At 39.2% G+C, this 21554-nt stretch overlaps 3 protein-coding genes across 3 annotated transcripts; 2 read left to right on the top strand and 1 right to left on the bottom strand.

The window, feature by feature from the left end:
• Nucleotides 1–1635: 1635 nt before the first annotated feature.
• Nucleotides 1636–3344, bottom strand: LOC124277508 (probable phosphoglycerate kinase). Its single transcript, XM_046713218.1, has one exon. The coding sequence runs from the start codon at nt 3309–3311 to the stop codon at nt 2061–2063; it is 1251 nt and encodes a 416-aa protein (XP_046569174.1). The 5' UTR covers nt 3312–3344; the 3' UTR covers nt 1636–2060.
• A 2091-nt stretch (nt 3345–5435) lies between these two features.
• Nucleotides 5436–17445, top strand: LOC124277518 (F-box only protein 7-like). Its single transcript, XM_046713229.1, has 11 exons — nt 5436–6220; nt 7235–7757; nt 8542–8680; nt 10212–10298; nt 11381–11470; nt 12208–12260; nt 12846–12969; nt 14236–14273; nt 14726–14903; nt 15721–15894; nt 16727–17445. The coding sequence occupies exons 1-11, from the start codon at nt 6096–6098 to the stop codon at nt 17443–17445; spliced, it is 2250 nt and encodes a 749-aa protein (XP_046569185.1). The 5' UTR covers nt 5436–6095.
• A 2172-nt stretch (nt 17446–19617) lies between these two features.
• On the top strand, nt 19618–20758 carry LOC124277472. The gene is made up of 2 exons (XM_046713167.1): nt 19618–20001; nt 20158–20758. Exons 1-2 carry the CDS (start codon nt 19664–19666, stop codon nt 20342–20344), a joined length of 525 nt encoding a protein of 174 aa, XP_046569123.1. The 5' UTR covers nt 19618–19663; the 3' UTR covers nt 20345–20758.
• Nucleotides 20759–21554: the final 796 nt, after the last annotated feature.

Below are 21554 nucleotides of genomic sequence, written 5' to 3'. Positions count from 1 at the left end.
GCCAGCGAGCCTGACCACCCGATCCCTTTAGTCGCCTCTTATGACAAGCATGAGTTACTGAAGATCAATATTCTAACCCGGACCTTCACAGGTCCCCAATAGTCATGATAGTTCTGACAACTATCACATTCGCTTCACTGTGGATTTGTTGCAGCCCTAACACGTTATGACTTGATTCCTGGGTAACGAGTGAGTTTAGTTTTACTTCGCTTTTAGCACTATTCCAGCAATATCTAGTCGGGGACACCAGAATTAAACTTCACACATTGTACCCATAGAGGAATTGACCCAGGCTCTTCCGCGTGAAGAGTGAATGCTTTAACCACTCAGCTATCCCATCACCCCTCATGGGTAATGAGTTATATGACTATCAAATTACATGGTTTAATCAGTAGGGAGGTATGGTTTGTTCGTTTGATTGTTGTTAAACGTCCTCAGCGTTATTCCAGTTATATGGTGGCGGTCTGTAAATAATTGATTCTTGACCAAACAAGCCTGTGATCAACATAATGAGCATCAATCGACGTAGTTGTGGCGGTATGGTGAAGCCGTGAATGGGTCTCCAGCCTGTATGAGGACTAATTCAGATTACAGGTTACTAAATCAGTGACCTCAGTGTCGAGGTGGTAGAATGGGGTGAAACTATACTTTGGTGCACCAGTACATAGGAAGTTCTCTCAACTAAATCACTTCTTACTCGTTTGATGTTCTAGTGTTTTTGTCTGTCAATTATTGCAAAATGTTTGTAATTAGTACTTCAGATTCACTACTAAATTATGACACATAGCTGGACTATTACAGAGTGCAGCATTAAAACAACAACCAATCCACTATTAATAGCCTATACAAATACAGAGATGCCAACCCTAAGTTAGCCCAATAAGTATTTTGGCCAAAAAGTGATGCAAAAATTAGTAATTTTTGGCCAAAATTAGTATTAACTTTTCCAAAGAATTTTCATATAAAATATAATATGTAAATATATTGTCCAAGGCCTTGCTTTTGACATTGTACACACACACAGATCCAAGGAAAAACTGGTTGACTACAAGAAGAAAATTATTAATATCCCATATAGATGCCTAACAAATGAATAAATATGCATCTCTGCTCAAGACATCATCTGTAGCACTGTGTATGTGTCAACTACAAAAAAAAGCTTGATACTGAATAAAATGTGGTTCAAACTTACTGTGTATGGTACGTATGCTATTTGATAATTTAATTCAATGTTTTATTTTTTTAAATTTGTATATTTTTACTGCTATCGTAGTCTCGTATTTTGTGTTGTTTTTTTCAAAATGAATACGATAAAATCGGGTTGGCATCTCTGCAAATATGTCTACAGCTATCTTTTCCTTGTTAACCTGATCTGAAATAACGAAGCATATGACTTTATTGATAACAACTTCTTGTTTATTGCATAGAGAGACGTTCCAGTGTAGTTGCTATCCATAATGTTCTATGTTTCATCATTGACTAGAATGCCAATCAAACAACTGCTATGAACTACTTGCATTTCTAAAGGATCTTCAAGTTTCCATGAAAACATAATTTGTTGTTGCTTATACAACATTTTGATTTTTAAAACAAAGATATTTCAAGTTGAAACAAGGTAAATTATAACAAATATGCTTTTAATTTAGTCAATATTTAATCAACCTAAATGACCCAACAAACAGGAGTAAGGCTTCAGTAGAGTGCGTAGTTATACATTCAACAAGTAGGGCATAACAATAAGTAACATTTACAATCCTAACACTCCTATCTGAAAACAAAAAATTAGTTACTGACATCAGCCTTGTCATCACTCATGAAGCAAGCATATAGGATGTTAAAAGGTTAAGTTACAATTCCAATATTTCCTTTTCAATAGAAATGAAATGCTTTACAGTTCTCCTTCACATGTTCACCGGTCACATAGACGATGAAACGTGTCCTCAGTCCAGTCCAGGCCTGACCAACATGACAAATATTTCAGATCATGTATGAAGAACACATCTGAGTGAGGTCTCACAAAGAAAATCTAATCTGAATAGAAGTTCTAGTGACATCAGTCTTTAGACATCATCTGAGAGGGCTGCTACACCAGGGAGAGTTTTTCCTTCCAACAGCTCAAGACTGGCTCCGCCACCTGTGCTGACGTGGCTCACCTTGCTCTCTGTGTTGTACTTCGCCGCACATGTTGCCGTGTCACCTCCCCCGATAATTGTTGTTGCACCAGATTCTGTTGCCTTGACAACTGCATTCATCATAGACTTGGTACCTTCAGCAAAATTTGGGAATTCGAAAACACCGGGTGGGCCATTCCATACAATCGTTTTAGCCCTGCTAATGACTTCAAGAAAGTTTTTGGATGATTCTTTTCCCACATCCAAACCCAAACTTCCAGCTGGAATACCAGATGACACTGTAGCAGAACCAACATTTGCATCTTCTGCAAACTTGTCAGCTGTAACAAAATCTATAGGAAGATGGATTTGAACGCCATTTTTTGCTGCTTTTTCCATTAGATTGTTAATGATCTTTGCACCCTCTTCGTCATACAATGAGCTTCCAATATCCATACCCTTGAGGACCTTGAGGAACGTGAATGCCATTCCACCACCAATGATCATCTCTTGTACCTTGTCAAGCATGTTTTCAATCAGCTGGATCTTGTCTGCAACTTTGGCACCACCAAGGATGGCAAGGAATGGTTTTACGGGGTTGTCCAAAGCTTTGGCAAAATAGGTTAGTTCCTTCTTGAGCAAGAAACCAGCTGCTCGTTGCGGGAGTTGACAACCAACCATGGAACTGTGAGCTCTGTGAGCAGTACCAAATGCATCGTTTACATAGACATCGCCGAGTTTGGAAAGTGATGCCCTGAAAGCATCTACCGCGGCTTTTTCGGCCTTCACCTTTTTGCCTTCCGAGTCGCTTCCCTTTCCTTCTTCTTCGATATGGAACCGTAAGTTTTCCAACAAAATGACAGATCCATCTGCCGGATTTGCACATGCATCCTCCACTTCCTTACCAACACAGTCGCTAAGGAATGTTATGGGCTTCGCAAGAAGCCTTTCCAGCTCTTTGGCGACAGGTGCCAGCGAATACTTCTCGTTCCGTTGACCGTCAGGTCGCCCAAGGTGACTCATGAGTACGACGGATTTCGCCCCACTTTGCAGTGCTGCATTGATCGTAGGTAGCGCCGCAGTGATTCTCTGGTTGTTGGTGATGTTGCCATCCTTGAGCGGCACATTAAAATCAACTCGTATCAACACACGTTTGCCTTTCAACTCGATTTTGTCGATGCTGAGCTTGTTCAGTGCCATGATGCTTGTTATCAATGAAGTTCAAGGTCACAGTACCGGTAACACGGAAATACTTCATTTATGGATTTCTATCCCAATATTCATTTTAGTCTATTGCCAGTTGAAGCATCCAACGTTATCTACACGTAAAAAAATTGGCTGCAGTTTCTATCGAATGTCGCATAAAATACTTCTTACTGTGTATTTCGTATAATATAGTTTTATCTGAAATGTTTAGTAATTGACAAAATTCGCATAATGTACAACAGACGGTGTATTAGACATTAAGAATCAGACAATTAGGGCTTTTTGCACAAATGTACAACATTCCGAACATGGTTTGCGGTCTTGCAAATAATTTTCTTACCCCAGCTTTTATGGAACCGCCTTATGTTTAAACAAAACAACCCAGCGTGTCAGGACGCTGCCTCATATTCCAAACTGAGCCAAGGTGAACGGAATTAAAGTCAAGCTATGGCATCGAATTGGTTATGAGTCAGTTATTACAGTCGCAATTTTACAAAACAAACCACGAACACAACACCTGTTAAAATCAGTGATATACATATCACTGATTTTAACAGGTGTTGTGTTCGTGGTTTGTTTTGTAAATCTGCGACTGTGATAACTGACTCATAACCTAAACATACGAATATAAGGTCACACGTTTTCACTAGCTGGTTTACGGAATTTGTACTGCAATATCCCTATCGGTAGGTGGTGAAAAAAAGGCTATTTCAGATTATTTTTTTCTAGATGTCAGTCAAAAGAGAGAGTAGCCTCCCTTTACCTATCGTTTTGTTTCAGCATTTTCACTCGGTAACGTTAATTCGGCGATTTCATTTGTTTCATTATTTAAAATTTTGTTTTGCAAAAACAGAAGGTCGTAAATTCGTAACAGAAGGTCGATTTCAATAAAGTAGATTTTTAAATTATTTGTTTTGATTTTATTCATCGGCGGTATTTAAAAAATAAAAAATGTAAATTTGATTATTTTTTTCCCCACTTTAGCAAAAATTACGGTCGGCTGGTCCGTAAACCATGTAATAATAAAGTGTGGCCTCACTGAAATCAATGTGTGATGGTGTAGTAACCACGATGACACTGGCTAGGGTGTAAGGTCTGTTTATTACTGTGCTGTTTTCAGTATTGACAAACTGGGGAACAGGTCAAAATGGCCACACGAAAAAATGACCACACAAAAAGTCAAAATGGCCACATCCCCTAATCAAAATGGCCATACCAAAAAGTCAAAATGGGCATAGAAAAAGTCAAAATGGCCATACATTACTTTTTTTCATATTAATGAGTGTTGTTTTTTAAATGCTTTCTTAATTGATACTTACATCTGAGATTGTTACTTATTTAATATTTTGAGATGGGTTTTTTTATCCTGTACTTTGAGATGTTTTCTTATGTAATACTTTGAGCTGTTTAATTACTCTCGCAATGATTTCTTAATTAATACTTTTAGATGTTATTTCAAGACCCTTTGATCATTGGGTAGTGTTTTGATAACATGACAATAAGTAATGATAATATCTATTATTATAGTAAATAATAGTAATTCATTGTTATTATTACTGAATATATACTTTGTAATGTGATGTTGTAAATATAATGTAAACATTATAACGTATCATGTAATATTTATCAAGGACACCTTTACTAAGGGCTCTTCACCACACGCCCATCCCATAGTGCCTGGTAAACTTCAGGAGGCACAAGTGAAGATGAAGGTAAGATGGTAAAATTTACCACTTATCCTTTAATTGGCTCGTTAAATACTAATCAAAACGTGATTACAAACATTGTGTAACCTTAATTAAGAAGTGCCTCGTTAACTAATTAAGCGGTAATTGATCACTTAATTGTTTAATCTCTGTGTTTATTGTAATTGTAATTGTTCTTATACTTTCCAGGTGAAGGAAGCAGCCATGGCAAATCTACAGACAAACTGACACCCGAGACTAACGTTTAGTCCCTGAATACATATAATTTCGATAGTAACAAATAGACCAATTTAAATTGAAAAGAAACCCTGGTTGCTTGGTTTAGGGCTTTAGCATTGCAGGGAGGACTAGGCATGGGGTAAATAATGTGGTTAAGGGACTGTGGTTTAGGGGCTTTGCAGACAGACTAACTGACACCCCTGTGAATAAGACGGGGGTAGTTGTGGTCCGTGCAAATGACAATGTCGCTCCAACCCCTTCAATTGCTAATCCTGTACCTGTCTACCACTGCAGTGTGGGATGCCAGTGAGAAAATGCAGATGTGAACACAAAGGGTTTAAATGTAGGACACCCAGTTCAAACCCAGCCAATCATTAATACACCTAAGCTTCAAATTGACTGATAGATGATCAAGCTACACTGAGGCCTAGGTGGACTTACCCAATGTGAATCGCTTAACCAAAGAGAAGAGCTTTGATTATGTTACTTTTCTTACACCTGCTGAAATATCTTATGCAGTCTGAAATGAGATATTATTGATACAGCAGTGAAGATGACTGCTTTGTAATCTGAAATTAATGCAAAATAGTTATTAAAAATTAGCTACTGTATTGCATGTAACGTATTGACTCAAGTGGACATAAACGAATTAATGATACCTAAAAGAAGTATACGGCAAATGCTACACGCTTATTTCCCCTTGATTACTCTTATATTTGTGAGTTTGTTATGTTATATGACTGGGCTCCTGTCTATTAAAAGGATGCGCACTGTGAAAGAGGAACCAGTTAAAATACACCGGAAGTTTTGTAAATTTGCAAACAAACCCACATGACAGCAGAACAGAAACAAAATGAAAGTGCGGGTTCGGATACAGGGTGCGACGAAGACAGTCAGTTTGGGAGACGGTGGTGCGAAGGACATTTCATTTGCCGTACTGAAGCAGAATGTCACAACAGAGCTTGGTTTAAATCACGAGTAAGAGTTATCTTTGGGTAGAAATATTACTTCTCATTGTCATTGAAAGTTAAAACAAGATACATATACCTCTTGAGCACCGACCATCAGTATACACCAGCTAATAATTAATTAATTTGGGGATATTATTTTATAAATATGATTATTAATGATATGGTGAATGACGAGTTTTTGTTTAAGACACTGAGATGATTGTAATCATGTAGATGATTCTGTATGCTATAGGTTAATTTCTAAGCAATAAAATATAGCAAGATACATGTATTCATCTTGACTTTTTACATGAAAATTTTGTAGATACACACCACAAGAAGTTCATAAATACAAGTATGAGGTGGGGTGTAAGATTCAATCTGAAGAAGTTGTTATCCATACATTGCCATCCGGTAATTCCGCGCACCTAAGCACATCGATCGCAACACGGCAACTAATGTCTCTTATTTTTTGTGGACGACTATAAGATTCTAACGTTGCATTATGCCATACGGTTGACCTCACCGGCGTTCTGACGACATTGCGTGCTGTCCGGTATTTCTGCGCAGCAACTGATGCGCATAACATCCAGCTGGAGATCCGAAGTATGGAAGCCAGATTATTTTCAAAAATCACTTCATCAATGTAAGGAAGAGTGTTTCATATTAAATCCATGGAATTATGAATAATGCAAAAAAAGGTTTAAAAATCTGAAGAAAACGAATTTTCATAAAACTGTCAATTTATCTGTCAACCCTGTTATTTACTTACCTTTTGTGATTAAAAGCTAGTCCCTTGTAGAAATGTCCCGATTTCAAGTGTAAATGTGGTAGCAGACGATTTTACCTTCGAAGTACACTATTGCAGCTGCGCAGAATTACCGGACGCGCGGAATTACTGGACTCGATTGTATATCTTATCTTGAATTATTAAATATTGCCGATGTGACGTTAAATATTAACTCACTGACTCACTTGAATTATTGCGCCAACCTCGAATTTCTTGAAGAAGACAAAATAGCTACATGTTTTTTATCCACAGATCTTTTGACCTAAGTTTGAACAAGAAAGACATTCTGGAAGGCGATGAAACGGTGCTAGATGACTTTGGTATTGTGTCAGGGGACCTCATCCATGTCCTGGTTCATGGAGGAACCACAGTAGGTCAACCAAGGGAGGTTACACCTACCAGTCAGCCAATTCAAAGGGAGGCTACTCCTCACTCTAGTGACACCAGTACAATACTCACCAGTGCCTCCAGTGTGGTGTCAGCATCAGACACATATGCTACATCTACAAGCATAAGCCATAGCTCTGAAGTTCTGGATGCTCCAGTTGAAGATGATCCCATGGAAGGAACCAGCAATATGGATGGAAACAGCAATAACGATCCTGTTGTGAATCGGTGCTTACAAGAGCCACTACAATGTTGTGAGTCAACAACTGACATTGTTCCTGTCTTACTGGCCCAGTTGTATGAATCTGTTCAATGTGAAGATCAGAATGACTTGTTGTGGGTTGTGATACACAATTTAATGTTGGAGGCAGGATTCAAGCCCACTCAGGTAACAAAACAGTCAACATGACTGTTTGGTTTAATATAGCAATGTCTTGTTTCTTGGAACCAGATGCATCCCTTTCAGCATGCCTGGCTCAAACCTATGATAATGGGTTCAAACTCTGATTTGCCATATTAATGTTTCTGGGTTTGTAAGCACCATACCCTAGTGAGGAGTTTCACCATGGTGTTTAATGTTTTACACATGCATCACTTCCTCCACAGTAAGTGTACACCATTTTCCCAAAGCAAGGGAGCTGACTGATAAATAAATCCAGTTTCCACACTCGAACTAAACTGGTATTTCGCTGCCATATCGCTGCCATATCACAGTAGCGTCAGTGGATATTTTTAGTTGTGTTCCTTCTATATCCCTCCAATTAACCTAGCACCTTTCAAAGTACTTGGATTTACATCAAACAAAATGGGTCTTAACCCACAAAATGCATACTTTGCTCCTTCAGAAAATATCTAACTATGTCCATTTGACAGCACACATTTTGCAAGTGATGTAATCTGCCCATAACTGCACAAACTGGATGTCAGTTTGTTGTACAATTTTGCCTGGTACCGGTCTATACAAAAACTTGTTTCTCCAGCCACAACATAACTCCAAAATTCCAGCCGATTTCTGCAAGGACAGAAACTGGACACCATTCTTTCAGTAGTCCTAAATTGGCCTGTATCATACGTGATCCTTTAATATATCTTAAAGTGTTGGTTTTTAAATATAACATGCATTTTTAATGCATTGTTAATCATTACAACAAGTCCAGTTTGTGACATTCCAGGGAGATGACAGTGGAAGTTCAATGCCAGACCACTGGAAGCAGCCAACGGTCTACAACACCAGGTATCGTCTCCCGGAGTCGGATGGAGTGGTCAGTTCAGTGACCGGAGTAGTGATGGGATCGTTCCTCATTGTACACGGTATGTAAACTCACTTACAAGTGAAATATCTATACCTTAAACATGTAAGTTGAAGAGAGACCACAAGAATTCCAGTAGTCATTTAATAAACTTTCAGGACAAAAGCGGTGTGCACACCCCTGCAAACCACACACGCACACACACACACACACACACTGGATACGCATCTGAGGTCAATCTTGTCATTATAGCTTAAAAAAGACAAGTTTAAGAAAATCCATGCAAACCGTAAGTGTAGTGATGATACTGGCAGGTGACATGGTTTTGTTGTTAAAAGTGTTCACTTGTTACACAAAAGCCCACTGGTTCAATTGTAAACATTAGGGCTATAACAATGCATCAAACTATCGATGGATTGCAATTGTTGAGTCTCCAATAGCAATTGATGGTAGAAATGAAAAACTATCGATGCATCAATAGTATGTGTTACTATCGATAGTTTAGTAATTGACTTCCGTTGATAAATGCGCAGCGCAAAATACAGGAAGTACCAGATTCGTTCACTTTGATGTAAAGTTATCCGCCCCTGTTGCCCCTTAAACAAACATGGTGACAAACACAGCATGTGACTCAGAGTTTGAAATTGTGAATAACAGCGCTGGATCTGGGTTTCAAGTTTCCTGTCAGTTATTAAAAGAGACTGACACTACTTCAACTTGTTTTTATTTCATATAAATTATACATTCATTTTGGAAACGACTTTTAGATGATACAATTCAAGGAGAGAAATAACTATCGCAATAGTAGGTCGCAATAGTATTTTGCAATAGACTATCGCTATCGCAATAGTTGGATTGGAGCAGATTTTTCCTATTGACTGTGGTCATGGGGCATGTCTGGCATTTCTCGTGTGTACTGCTAGAAAGTGTAAAATCATATTTCATTATTTACAAGGGCTGTGTATTGGCAAATAAATTAAATTGAAACATATGAAGATTCAGGGACCCATATTGCGTTATCTATTGCCATATATTGGGAGCTGAAGTGTTTGACAAGTGACACTGCAGGTACAAGCTGGTCCTATTTCCTGCATACTAAAGCCCTAAAAATATAGGCTACAGTTCTGATGACAGCAATCTCAAAATTAGGTTGGATAGTTAGGCATGAAAATTATGCCCTTTTCAACTAATTACAAAGGGAAACATCAGTTGTGAATGAAAAGTATGTAGAATTTAACTTTAACCGAGAGATAATCACAAAACTTCCAACATTATTTGGACCCAGTATGTGTTTTCATTAAAACAACATTGCAATAAGTATCGTTTGAGAGGCATATGGAGGTATACCAGTAATTCCATGCAGTCCTATTATTTGTCACAGACATTTACTGTTTGTTCTCTCTTGAATCGAGACGGTAGGGTAGCCTTGTGGTTAAAGTGTTTGCTCATCAGGCCAAAGACCCGGGTTCGACCCGGTAGCCCACATGGGTATAATGTGTGAAGCTCATTTCTGGTGTAACCCACAGTGATATTGCTGGAATATTGCTAAAAGTGGTGTAAAAATACTCACTCACTCACGATTCATTTTGTAGGTTACATTGTTGGCAATGAGATGGATTCCTGTACATACAAAGTGATTCTCAAGCCCAGCGATTATTTGACTGGAGACACGAAAAGTGGTAAATATGTTTCAACTCTCATGATCTAGATACAATAAAAAAATTCCATTTTCAGGTGCCTGGTTTCAGTATTGTCTTTAAAATATAGTGTCATTGCCATGTAAGGCCAGACCAATTTTATTTCTTGTTTTACGTATACACCTGTCATATTTTTTCAAGAATAAGAAAAAAATAAAAATCAACTTTCCCTGCTCAAAAAATAAAATCCTAATGTTTTTATTGGCCAAAAATGTAAACTTACAAGAAAAATGTTTTTTAGATGTTTTTTGCCCCATATACACTTCATAAATTGCCAAAAGTAAAATACTTCAAGTATTTAGAAGGAATATTACTTTGACTGGTGATTTTTAAAAAAAAATTTCCCTCCTGCCTTTAGGATTTCTGAGGACAAAAATCTGTAAAACAACAAATGAAATTGGTCTGGCCGAACTAATATAAAAAATGTTTTAGTTTCATCTGACACCTCTTATTATGAATGTGATTAGTGTGGATTAAATTATGACTTTGTTGCTGACCAGGAAAAGATACCAAAAAAATCATTAAACTGATAATCATACAGAAAAATAAATCTGTAAAACAACTGATGAATAAAAAAGGCCATAGACTGTACTCTGTGTTTGAAGATTAATAATAATAATAATGATAATAGTAATAATTCATTTATATAGCGCCTAGTATCCATCTGATTAGTTGCTCACTGGACGCTGTAATCAGAATCTGATTATTATTACCCCGGATAACCCAAGCTGCCTGTGAGGCGCCAGAAGGTTAATAGTCACATGACTTATCTCACTGGGTACCAGAGGCAATTTTGAACAAACTCACTTGCCTAAGGTGAGACCACATGTATCACATGTGCTTCGTTGTGGGGCATGACTGAAGTCCTAGAAACTCACAGGAGTCAAGCTGCCATACACGGTCACCGATCCAAAGACTCTCCACTCCCAACGTTGCTTAACTTCAACTGATTTGTGACCTGAGCTCTACGCTCAGAACCACACACCAGCACAGATTCACAGATGTGTGCATCATGGATATTAACTTTCTTTATAGATTTTGTTATGTTGTGCTTCTGGATGCAGGGCCAGCCAAGTGCTACAAGAACCTGAAGAAAATCTCTCGTAATGTAAAGAACCATGTCGGGCTGCCGCTGCTCAAAGACATGAGGACAGGTGATTGTATCATGTTGTACCTTACAGTCGATAAACTTTATATATTTAGGTCATGTTGGATATTTTTGTAATTGTATTTAATATGTTTAGTGATGAAATACTATATTTATCTGAAAAGTGTATTGATAATTCAAGCACACACAGTAACATTCCAGCTATGTCTATAAATAATGGATGAGACAGCATGAGCATCGATGTATGCAATTGGGACACGATGTCGTGTCAGCCAAGTCAGCGAGCCTGACCGCCCAATCTCATTAGTATGACAAGCATGGGTTGCTGAAGATTTAATTCTGACCAGGATCTTTACGGGAACAAATTTGTAGCAATTCTGATTGAAAGTCAAGTCAAGCTAATGTCCTGTTTGTCTGTCATTTTATTTGTGTAAACCATCATCTGCCAGCTGTAGAGAAATATACATCTATGGCACATCGGGAACCATTTTAGTTTAGAATGTTATTAAATGTATTTTTATGAATGGGAATCAAAATGTGTTTCTTTTTCTTTGGTAATAATTTAGATTTGACCAATATTTGACCATGCTACTGAGTTTGGTCAAAATGTATTTCCTAATACAGTAACAATAACCCCCTCAGAAACCACTGCACAAATAAAGCTTGACACACACACATTTAATCAATCTAACACTGGCTTGAAAATTATTAGAGGTGCCATTGGAAAATGTCCTATTCTCGAAATGGATCAGTGTTTACTATAAGTCATAATGTATTTTGCAGTGTTGGGGTATCCTGAGGGGATTAACCTCCTGTCCTTGACACATGAACTGAAGGTGAGGGTCAAGGTCATCCTGTTATGTGATGATTTGTTGGGGTCAAAGCATATTTCAACTTTTGAAAACGAACACTTGCTACCTCAAATTGAAACCTCAAGTATATAAGTTATGCTCTGTACTTTGATCCATGTAGAATGTACTTGCCCTCGATAAACTTTTGACTGAAATATTCAGTGGTCAGAAATGAGGTAGTTATACCATGGTAATAATTCTGATATTGGTAACTCATGGATACTTGGTGATCCCAATTACCAACCTATTGTGTATTAACTAATATAAACAGAAAAATGCACAGTTTCTGTGTCTTATGTGGTAGAGGCTTGCTGTTCGTCAAGGATTCAGTGTCGTGATGATTTTTGAAAGCAGCCAGTTGGGATTCTGATAAAGCACGGCAATATGATTGTGTATCACATGCCATCATGAATTATCATTGAGCTCTGGTTTGGCATCAGTTTAAAACTCTACTATTTTTCCTGGTTGATTAAGTTTTACTGCAGTTAATGATGTTTTGGATGAACTCTCAACAGCATTTCATTCCACAATATGAAATCAAAATGTGGTTTGCTTTGTCTCCTGATCTAGTTGAGGATTCTTGGCTTCCTTGACTGTGCGAGTCTCCTGAAAATGGACAGAACTTGTCAGCACTTTCACTCTCTGGCAAGAGACAGGGCTGTCTGGCGGCGGCGCTACCTCCTCGACTTTGGAAGTAATTATCAGATTTCCTTTGTTGGTGGATCCAAACCTTAGGGCTTATATGAAAGGTTTCTGATAATATGCAAGACCTGGAAAAGAAAAATTTGATTCACAACAATATTCAAATATTTCAGGGCTATACCCAATCATAGATTTTACCAACATTTTATAGATCTTAGTACTGGTCTCTGTTCAGCAGAGCTGTTCTAGCACTAGGACAGTCATTAAGGTTAGGCCAGACTATACTTCCGTTTTGGGGCATAATTTGAGCAAGAATTCAGTTTGGCCAAAAATGTAAACAAAATCCAAATTTTAGTTGACGTTTTTATATGTTTGCATGTAATTCATTATTTTTCATTGTTGTTTATTCATATTGATAGTAACAGTAACTAAACATTTTTTTAACATCTTATGTAGGCAGAGCAGGTGTCATTGGAATTTAGGCATCATTGGTGTAGGCAGAGTAGGAGCATAGGAGTGAGTTTAGTTTTATGCCACTTTTAGCAGTATCACAGTGGTGGACACCAGAAATGGGCTTCACATATTGTACCTATGTGGGGAATCGAACCCAGGTCTTTGGCATGACGAGCAAACACTTTAACCACTAGGCTGTCTCACCCCCCCAGGAGCATAGGAAGTTTGGTTGCATTGGCAGAGAGGGAGCGGTAGTGTAGGCATTGTGAGAATGTAGGCAGAGTGGGGATGTAGGCATAGCAGCAGTGTAGGCAGGGAGGGAGCAGTAGTGTAGGCATTGTGAGAATGTAGGCAGAGTGGGGATGTAGGCATAGCAGCAGTGTAGGCAGGGAGGGAGCAGTAGTGTAGGCATTGTGGGAATGTAGGCAGAGTGGGGATGTAGGCATAACAGCAGTGTAGGCAGAGAGGGAGCAGTAGTGTAGGCATTGTGAGAATGTAGGCAGAGTGTGGATGTAGGCATAGCAGCAGTGTAGGCAGAGAGGGAGCAGTAGTGTAGGCATTGTGGGAATGTAGGCATAGCAGCAGTGTAGGCAGAGAGGGAGCAGTAGTGTTGGCATTGTGAGAATGTAGGCAGAGTGGGGATGTAGGCATAGCAGCAGTGTAGGCAGAGAGGGAGCAGTAGTGTAGGCATTGTGAGAATGTAGGCATAGCAAGGAGTAACAGAGTAGAAAATCTTTAAGTGTAAGTAGTTATTTCCATATCAGTATTGATGTCATGTCTAGTACTGACTGGCTACACGTGTCATCTACTGGCATGAGAGAACTATTTGTCATATTCGTTTATGGCTACAATTCTCTCATTACAGGCCGAGGGAACAATTCATTGTCCTTGAACTGGTATAAGGTAAGCTAGATATCATGTGAGAAACGTCATATGTCATGTAAGGTGTATCGTGAGCGATGTAAGGTAGATAATGTGTCATGTAAGGTGTATCGTGAGCGATGTAAGGTAGATAATGTTTCATGTAAGGTGTATCGTGAGCGATGTACCAGAGCCATTACATCCCTCCTGCAGCCCTGTATTTTCTGTGAAACAGAAGTTGTCATGTTCAAGAAAATGCAGACTGTCATGATAACTTTAGGGCTTTACTTCAGTGGGTGATTACTTGTTGATTAGTCTAAAGGTTAAGCTTCAACCATGAGGCTACCCCACCGTCCTTAAATATGTATCAGAATAAAATATTGATAAAATCATGAGAATATCTTTATTTTTGTTTTTTGCAAAATCACAGGTTCTGTATCTCTATCGGATTCAGCCATATTTTAGTCCCATCTTCTTATGTGATGATTTTTCAGCTGTACAAAGCACAGTACCGCAGTCGTAAAGAGGCACAGAAAGCTATGAGAGAAATGACGTGTTTGACCCCAGGACAAGTGTGGATGCAACAGCACCCCCAACCCCCATTTGCCCCCCTGGCTCCCTACAACGGGGGAATTTTGGGTGGGGACTATGACCTCAACCCTCAGTTCCAAGGTAGGATGCTTCTGAGAGGCGCAACCAATACGTTCCTGCAAACTGCTGACAAAGCAACTTAAATGTTAAGACGATGAAAATAAATATTTTTATGCAGTCTTAGGAAACGACCACTTTTGGTGGAAACTAAACTTTAGGATACCAATAATGTATTGATGAAATATACATTGTATCGATGTTTGGGTGAAAGCAACAAACAATACAAATGTTATACAATTAACAATTGTGTTCTAAAATTAGCTAAGTTTACACATCAATTTACATCTGTGCAAGGGAGTCGCAATGGCCGTACAGATTCAGGGGCAGTACAACTACAAAGGCAATATGATATGAAAACTGTAACTATAGCAGCAGAGACACTGATGACAATATTTAGCTACAACAGTGGTCAAGATACCATTGTAGGCCTAGGCTGGGAATCCAGGGTGAAAGAATGATCTTCGCACTACTGTTGGTCTCGATGTAATGTGAGGCGACAGAGGCAAAAGTGTGACTTTTTATATATACATGTAGTCAGCTCCCAGAAGTTTGCCTTCTGAACATTCTGTACAATGCTGAGTGAGACTCTGCTGGAATATTCCGGCTGCTCTAGAAGGTTCCAGACCATTTTGCCAACTCTAAATATAGCAACTAGGACATCACTGCCCTCTACAGAACAATGTAATACAAATACAGTATGTTTCTACAATGAATAACATTGAATTACACTTTAAAAAGGTATGATACCATGGTTACAGGATTGGAATATTGCATCGATATACATCAATATACTATACATGTAGCAAAACAACTACTATAACTGTGTTCCACTCAACAGGTGTTCCCGATCCACTTGGGAGACGAGGACGCAACCCACTGCAGCCTCTACTTCCCCAACCAAGATTTGACCCCTTTGGACCTCTGCCTGACCACAACATATTCCCAGGACCAGGAAGAGGAAGGAGAGGGGGTGGTGGCCGGGGAGGTTTGGGGAGGGGACGAGGATGGATGGGTGGGTTTGGGGGTGGGCCTGGAATGTTTTAAAGAGTTTGCAAGATTTGATAAGCAAGTATGATTGAATTGTCGAATGCCAACATGGACTTATTATGCATGTATGAGGGTCTTAGACTTGGGTCAGTCAGTGTCCAAGTCTATGAAATTCTGTTCAGTCTAGTAAGCTCAGCCCATAGCAGTAAATATGATAACAATGCATTTGATAAAAGAAAAGTGAATAGCAGACAAGTTTTGAACAAAATGCAGACACATATCTCTGCAAGTTGAGATTGTCACTCTGTTGGAAAACATTGGGACAGCTGGTTCTGCTTTTGTTCTGTTACTGTATGGATATTGCAAGAATCAAACACTGAAGTGTTTTGTTGTGTCATTACATCAAGTAATATATGCTTTTATGAGATAATAGCTCAACTGCAATGCTACAATAAACAGATAAAGTTTTAATATACTCTCAATAAGTTTGTATGGATATATTATATCAGTTGTTAATGATATATGTTTGATCATGCTTTACCCCATCAGGACACCCATGTAGACATTCAAAGGTGTCAATTTCAATTAGTGACTTGTGTTGAAAGTACTGCTGTAACAATTGATACAAAATCCCAGAACACATTCTGTGTAAATGTATATGAATGATCATGCATTGTACAAAGTGATCTAAGCTGGGTGATCGTAATCCAATACCTTTCACCATTTCTATGCTGATGACACTCAGTTACTTGATTCCTTCCTGCATCAGAACGCCCAAACTGCTGTCTCTCATATTGGTATCTGCACCAGCAACATTCAGTGTTGGATGAACACAAACATGTTGAAAATAAACACAGACAAGACAGAAGCCATGTTGATTGGTACATGTGATAAGCGGAACAAGGCAAATGTTTCATCTCTTAGTGTTGGACAGTCCCAGGTTCTTTTCACTGACTGTGTTAGAAATCTGGGAGTTATCCTGGACAATGACCTGTCAATGGATGAGCACATCACTATGACCTGCAGAGCTTGTCACTATCATCTCCGGAACATCGGCAACATCCGGCACCTGCTGTCTACTGATACTGCCCATATGCTTGTCAGGAGTTTAGTGCTATCCAAGCTGGACTACTGTAATGGTCTTTTATGTAACATCACCAATGAACAAATGTCCAGGCTTCAGCGCATTCAGAATTCTGCCGCAAGGATAGTTACACGATCAAAGAAATCTGTGCACATCACGCCCATACTGATGAAACTGCACTGGCTACCTGTTGATGCACGTGTTCAGTATAAAGTGCTTGCACTGGCTTATCAGTGTTTTTACCAATCAGCACCTTCCTACCTGTCTGAACTCACACAAGTCTACCACCCATCTAGAGTCCTCCGATCTGCCCAACAACATCTCTTCTTTGATCCAACCCCACGTCTGAGACGATTTGGTCAGAGATCATTTACTTACAATGCCACCACTCTCTGGAATAAACTCACAGATTATCTTAAAGGAATCCCTACTCTGCAAATGTTCAAAGACAGTCTCAAAACATTTCTCTTCACTCAGTTCTATAGACTCTAATCATTTCTAGCCGCTATCTCTTAACCTGGTGATGTCAGAATCTCTTATGTAGCGCTATGAGCATACACTTTGTGTCTGGATTTGGCGCATTATAAATGTACTTATTAATAAGGTTTGAGCTGCCCAAGGGTTATAAGGTGAAATGGGTTTTGAATGCAATTTCAAGATTATGAGTGTATTTTCCTTCCTTTCTTACATCTAATAACGGCTACATGAGAGCAACACCTGAGAGGAATGGTGTCTGGTTTGAAAATGTCTTGAAAATATTATACTTAGTAAACTGTTTAACAAATAAAGATATAAAGGGATATTTGCCCTATTGCGGTGTTGCTGTCTGCTAGCCAGGTGTTTCACAAACGGAGTCTGGGGCGTAAACCGGGAACAGGTCAAAAGGGCCAAAGGACAAAAGGGCCAAAGGAAAGTCAAAAGGGCCAACAGAAAGTCAAAAGGGCCAACAGAAAGTCAAAAGGGCCATAGACTTAAGTCAAAAGGGCCAAACTTTTAGAAAATAGTAAGATTAAAAGAAATTCATTACATGTTGTTGCAGTAGCTCTAATCCTAAACATCCTAAATACATCAGAGTGCCTCGGTGCTCACGAATCTATGGCCCTACCACGTCAGTGGAATGTGTATGATGATGTGTCTAGTGACGATGTCTGCGGTGAACTCTAAAGATTAGTGAATTGTGAACATTTGAACCACTTGAACCACCATTTGAACATTTGAACCACTCAACTGTCGAGTGTATGATGATCACACTAAAAATTCTTACTTTTGTTACTATTTACATATTGATACAAATATAAATAATAATAATAAATATTAATATAATATTGGCCCTTTTGACTACAATGACCACGGACAGTTGTAGGGTACCTTGGTTGTCTAGGTATATAGCGTAATTTTGCAATGACTTATTTACATTACACCGAAGCCCCCATAACTGTAAAATAGAGATAAGGTACTGCCAGTTTTAAACCATTTGTGGGAAAGATTCTCTCGCGATAGCTATAATATTATAGTCAAAGAACTAAAGTCGAGTTAATGAAGATCTCATTGCAGATAAATGTATTTATGTGACAAATCGGGTCTTTAACGTCTTGCAAGTGGTAGATATACTAACGAACAACAGTAACGTTGAATGTTCGTTGAATTCACCATGGTTTCGAACACTCCTCCACGTGTAAAACTAACAAAGTACCCTAGGCTTTACCATGGAGCTACAAATTCACCCACTTAACCCTGAGATACGGTTGAAGGCGGCGTTATAATGAAACTAAAGTCACCCACCAATACAATGTAAATGTTAGAAATGGGGAATTTCCTAGTGTGTTACACATTAATTTCATCTTCACACACATAGTGTTTAACAGCCTATTCCCGCACATACTGTACTGGTAACTACAACATTTCATTCAAAATCTAAGAAGGGAACAAATCAGATAAAAACATTTCCGTTTGGAAAAGGCTTCCCAGGGCAAATCACAGGTGAACATTTCCAAAGGAAAGTTCAATATAAGCGGTTAAATCGTTCATATTACTGATCTCATATTAATGCCAGTTTGATTTTATTCTCACCTGTTTGTGTGGATTTGACATTTTTTTTTTGTAAAGAAGGATTTGACAGACATCTAAAACTCAGAATAATGGCCACCTTTGCTTTCATTCAACGCACTCGAGAAACTCGTGCAACGGAAGTGAGTCCTGATTGGTTCTGCTGGTAATCATTACATCACGTGACACTGGTGGCGAACACCTGCGTGAAATATACTACGCTTCAACCCTGTTTTGACGTCGTTTGTGTCAATAGTCAATAGCTATCTTTAATCACGGGTGATATGCTATAAGTGGTCCTGAGATCCTACACAATGAATGCTTGTTAACGGCAACTGTGTGTTTGGATATCCCTTAGTCATCTTTTATGGGTACATCTGCCTTCTGGCAAACCTCGCCCCCCTCTTTCTGTAACCTGTAATTCCAATGGCTGATTGTGTTCCGAGTAGAAATTATACTGATTCCCAGATCCCTTTGTACGTCGTCAGTTTGCGTATAGATCTATATTGCGATATGAGAGACGGGACCCAGCTAATAGTGGGAATGGCAGTCACTGACGTCACTACATTATGACGTCATGTTATTGTGTCGTCACGTCATTGTCTCGGCCATATTTCGAGGAGACAGGTTGGGTTTGTATACGGATGCCAAATATCTCTCTAAAATGGGCTGCAGACAGACCAAGGTTATACCTTTCAAACAGACATCTGCTGAGGAGGCTCTGACGGGCAAGATCAACTGCCCTCACAAGCTGTACTACGCCAAGTGTCAGGTGACACGGCCCACACCCCGCCTGTCAGGGGCGGAGATTCTCCAACAGCTTCGAGATGAGGGCTTGGTCCCCGACCGTCAGTCCAGCGGGGGAGTGGCCTTCTCTGTCCCCGCCGTGGAGGAGGTTGTTCCCCGTGGCAAAGCTCCCAGACGTCTGGAGCAAATCCCAGTGCGATGCTTCTATACGGCGGAGAGGAGGAGACAGAAGGCTGATCTATTTCGGCTGGACAGGTACAATTTGAAAGAGGAGTCTTCAAAAAGTGTAAAATGTTGATCTAGTTTTATATATCATGTTTATTTTGATTCAGGTTTCTCCAGCAAGTCCAGAGGCCTTAGTGTTGAGTTTATGTTAATCTAATTCCCCACTGCATGTGTATTGTCATGCAGGTTTGTGGAGCAAGTCCAGAGGAAACAACTGGACAGAGAAATCAAGCACAAAGCTGTCAAGGACGAAAAGAAACGTCGCCAGTTCCTGAAGAAAATGAGGGCGGAACATCAGCTCCAGATGAGGGAGGAGAAACTGAAGAAGCTGGAGGAAGAGCGGGCGGCGAAGAGGGAGGCAGTGGTGAAGTAGACTGCAGAGAGCCAGTTTATGATGCAGAGAACTGCGCATGATACACATTTATCAAAAACATATGCTGAAAGCAGGAACAAAAAGAAAAAAGCAACAGGCCGAGAGAAACAGGAGATGAAGAAAACATGATTGACTGGAAGTGTTAGAATTTTGGGAATCCTTGTTTTCCATTATTGTAGTTGTTTATATGAACTCTTTTTATTTAAAATGTTATTTATGCATATCTCATCATCATCATGATGAAAACATTTATATGGCGCCAATTCCAGTCCAAAGGTCCTGCTCAGTAGCGCTCTATATATAGCATATCTAATGAATGTAAGACAAGCATATATGAGCATTGTGTAAATACGATAATTTTATAAATGTTCTTTGTAGTAGTGTGTAGTGATTGTATACTTGAAGCTAATAATAAAGTGGCTCATGTGATACATATCTTATCTTGTCGGTCTATAGTTGTCTAACGCCGTCTGTTGAAAATTGAGTTAGGACCACACAATCCAATGATTGACAACATGAGTGATTGAGTGAGTTTAGTTTTACGCCGCATTCAGTAATAAATAATCGAGTCTGGACCAAACAATCCAGTTATCAACAGCATGAGTATCGATCTACGCAAGTGGGATACGATGACATGTGTCAACCAAGTCAGCGTGCCTGACCACCCGATCCCGTTAGTCACCTCTTACGACAAGCATGGGTTACTGAAGGCCAATATTCTAACCCGGACCATCACGGGTCACATTTGTATTAAAAAGTAAAAAGCCTTTAGGCTAACCATCCAAGCATATTTCTGTCCTATTCGGAGAACTGTTTCAGGGCTTCATTTTGGCCCCCATTCAGACGCTTGCTTTTGGCACATGCCATTCTTTTCTTGACTGAGTCCAAACAAAAAAAACAACGACAAGTCTGTTTTTCTTCCTTTCTTAGATGTAATAAGGACCACAGGGGCTTGTAACGCAAAAAATGGCATCAGGGTATCAAGGTATATATTGTCTACACCTTGTCTCCATCAAGGTATATTTTTGTCAACACCCTGATGTCAGTTTTTTGCGACAAGCCCCTGTGGTAACGACTACATGACAGTAACGAGACAGGAGAGGCAGCTGAAGATTTCTTGTTTGAAGATATCTTGAAAATATTATACAGAATAAACTATTTAACAAATGATGAGTTTCAGGGGGTATTTGCCCTATCCTGTTGTGTTGCT

Source organism: Haliotis rubra, unplaced genomic scaffold, assembly GCF_003918875.1.
Source record: "Haliotis rubra isolate DU_JTF1 unplaced genomic scaffold, ASM391887v1 Scf222, whole genome shotgun sequence".
Taxonomy (NCBI): Eukaryota; Metazoa; Mollusca; class Gastropoda; order Lepetellida; family Haliotidae; genus Haliotis; species Haliotis rubra.
This window is presented reverse-complemented; position numbering and strand designations above follow the sequence as displayed.

Bases quoted from the DNA above. Each gene is read 5' to 3' on its own strand.
- LOC124277472 (XM_046713167.1), top strand. From the start codon at position 19,664: ATGGGCTGCAGACAGACCAAGGTTATACCTTTCAAACAGACATCTGCT. The intron at 20,002-20,157 runs GTACAATTTGAA...ATTGTCATGCAG, and splicing joins GATCTATTTCGGCTGGACAG to GTTTGTGGAGCAAGTCCAGA.
- LOC124277508 (XM_046713218.1), bottom strand. From the start codon at position 3,311: ATGGCACTGAACAAGCTCAGCATCGACAAAATCGAGTTGAAAGGCAAA.
- LOC124277518 (XM_046713229.1), top strand. From the start codon at position 6,096: ATGAAAGTGCGGGTTCGGATACAGGGTGCGACGAAGACAGTCAGTTTG. The intron at 6,221-7,234 runs GTAAGAGTTATC...TTTTATCCACAG, and splicing joins GAGCTTGGTTTAAATCACGA to ATCTTTTGACCTAAGTTTGA. The intron at 14,904-15,720 runs GTAGGATGCTTC...TCCACTCAACAG, and splicing joins CCTCAACCCTCAGTTCCAAG to GTGTTCCCGATCCACTTGGG.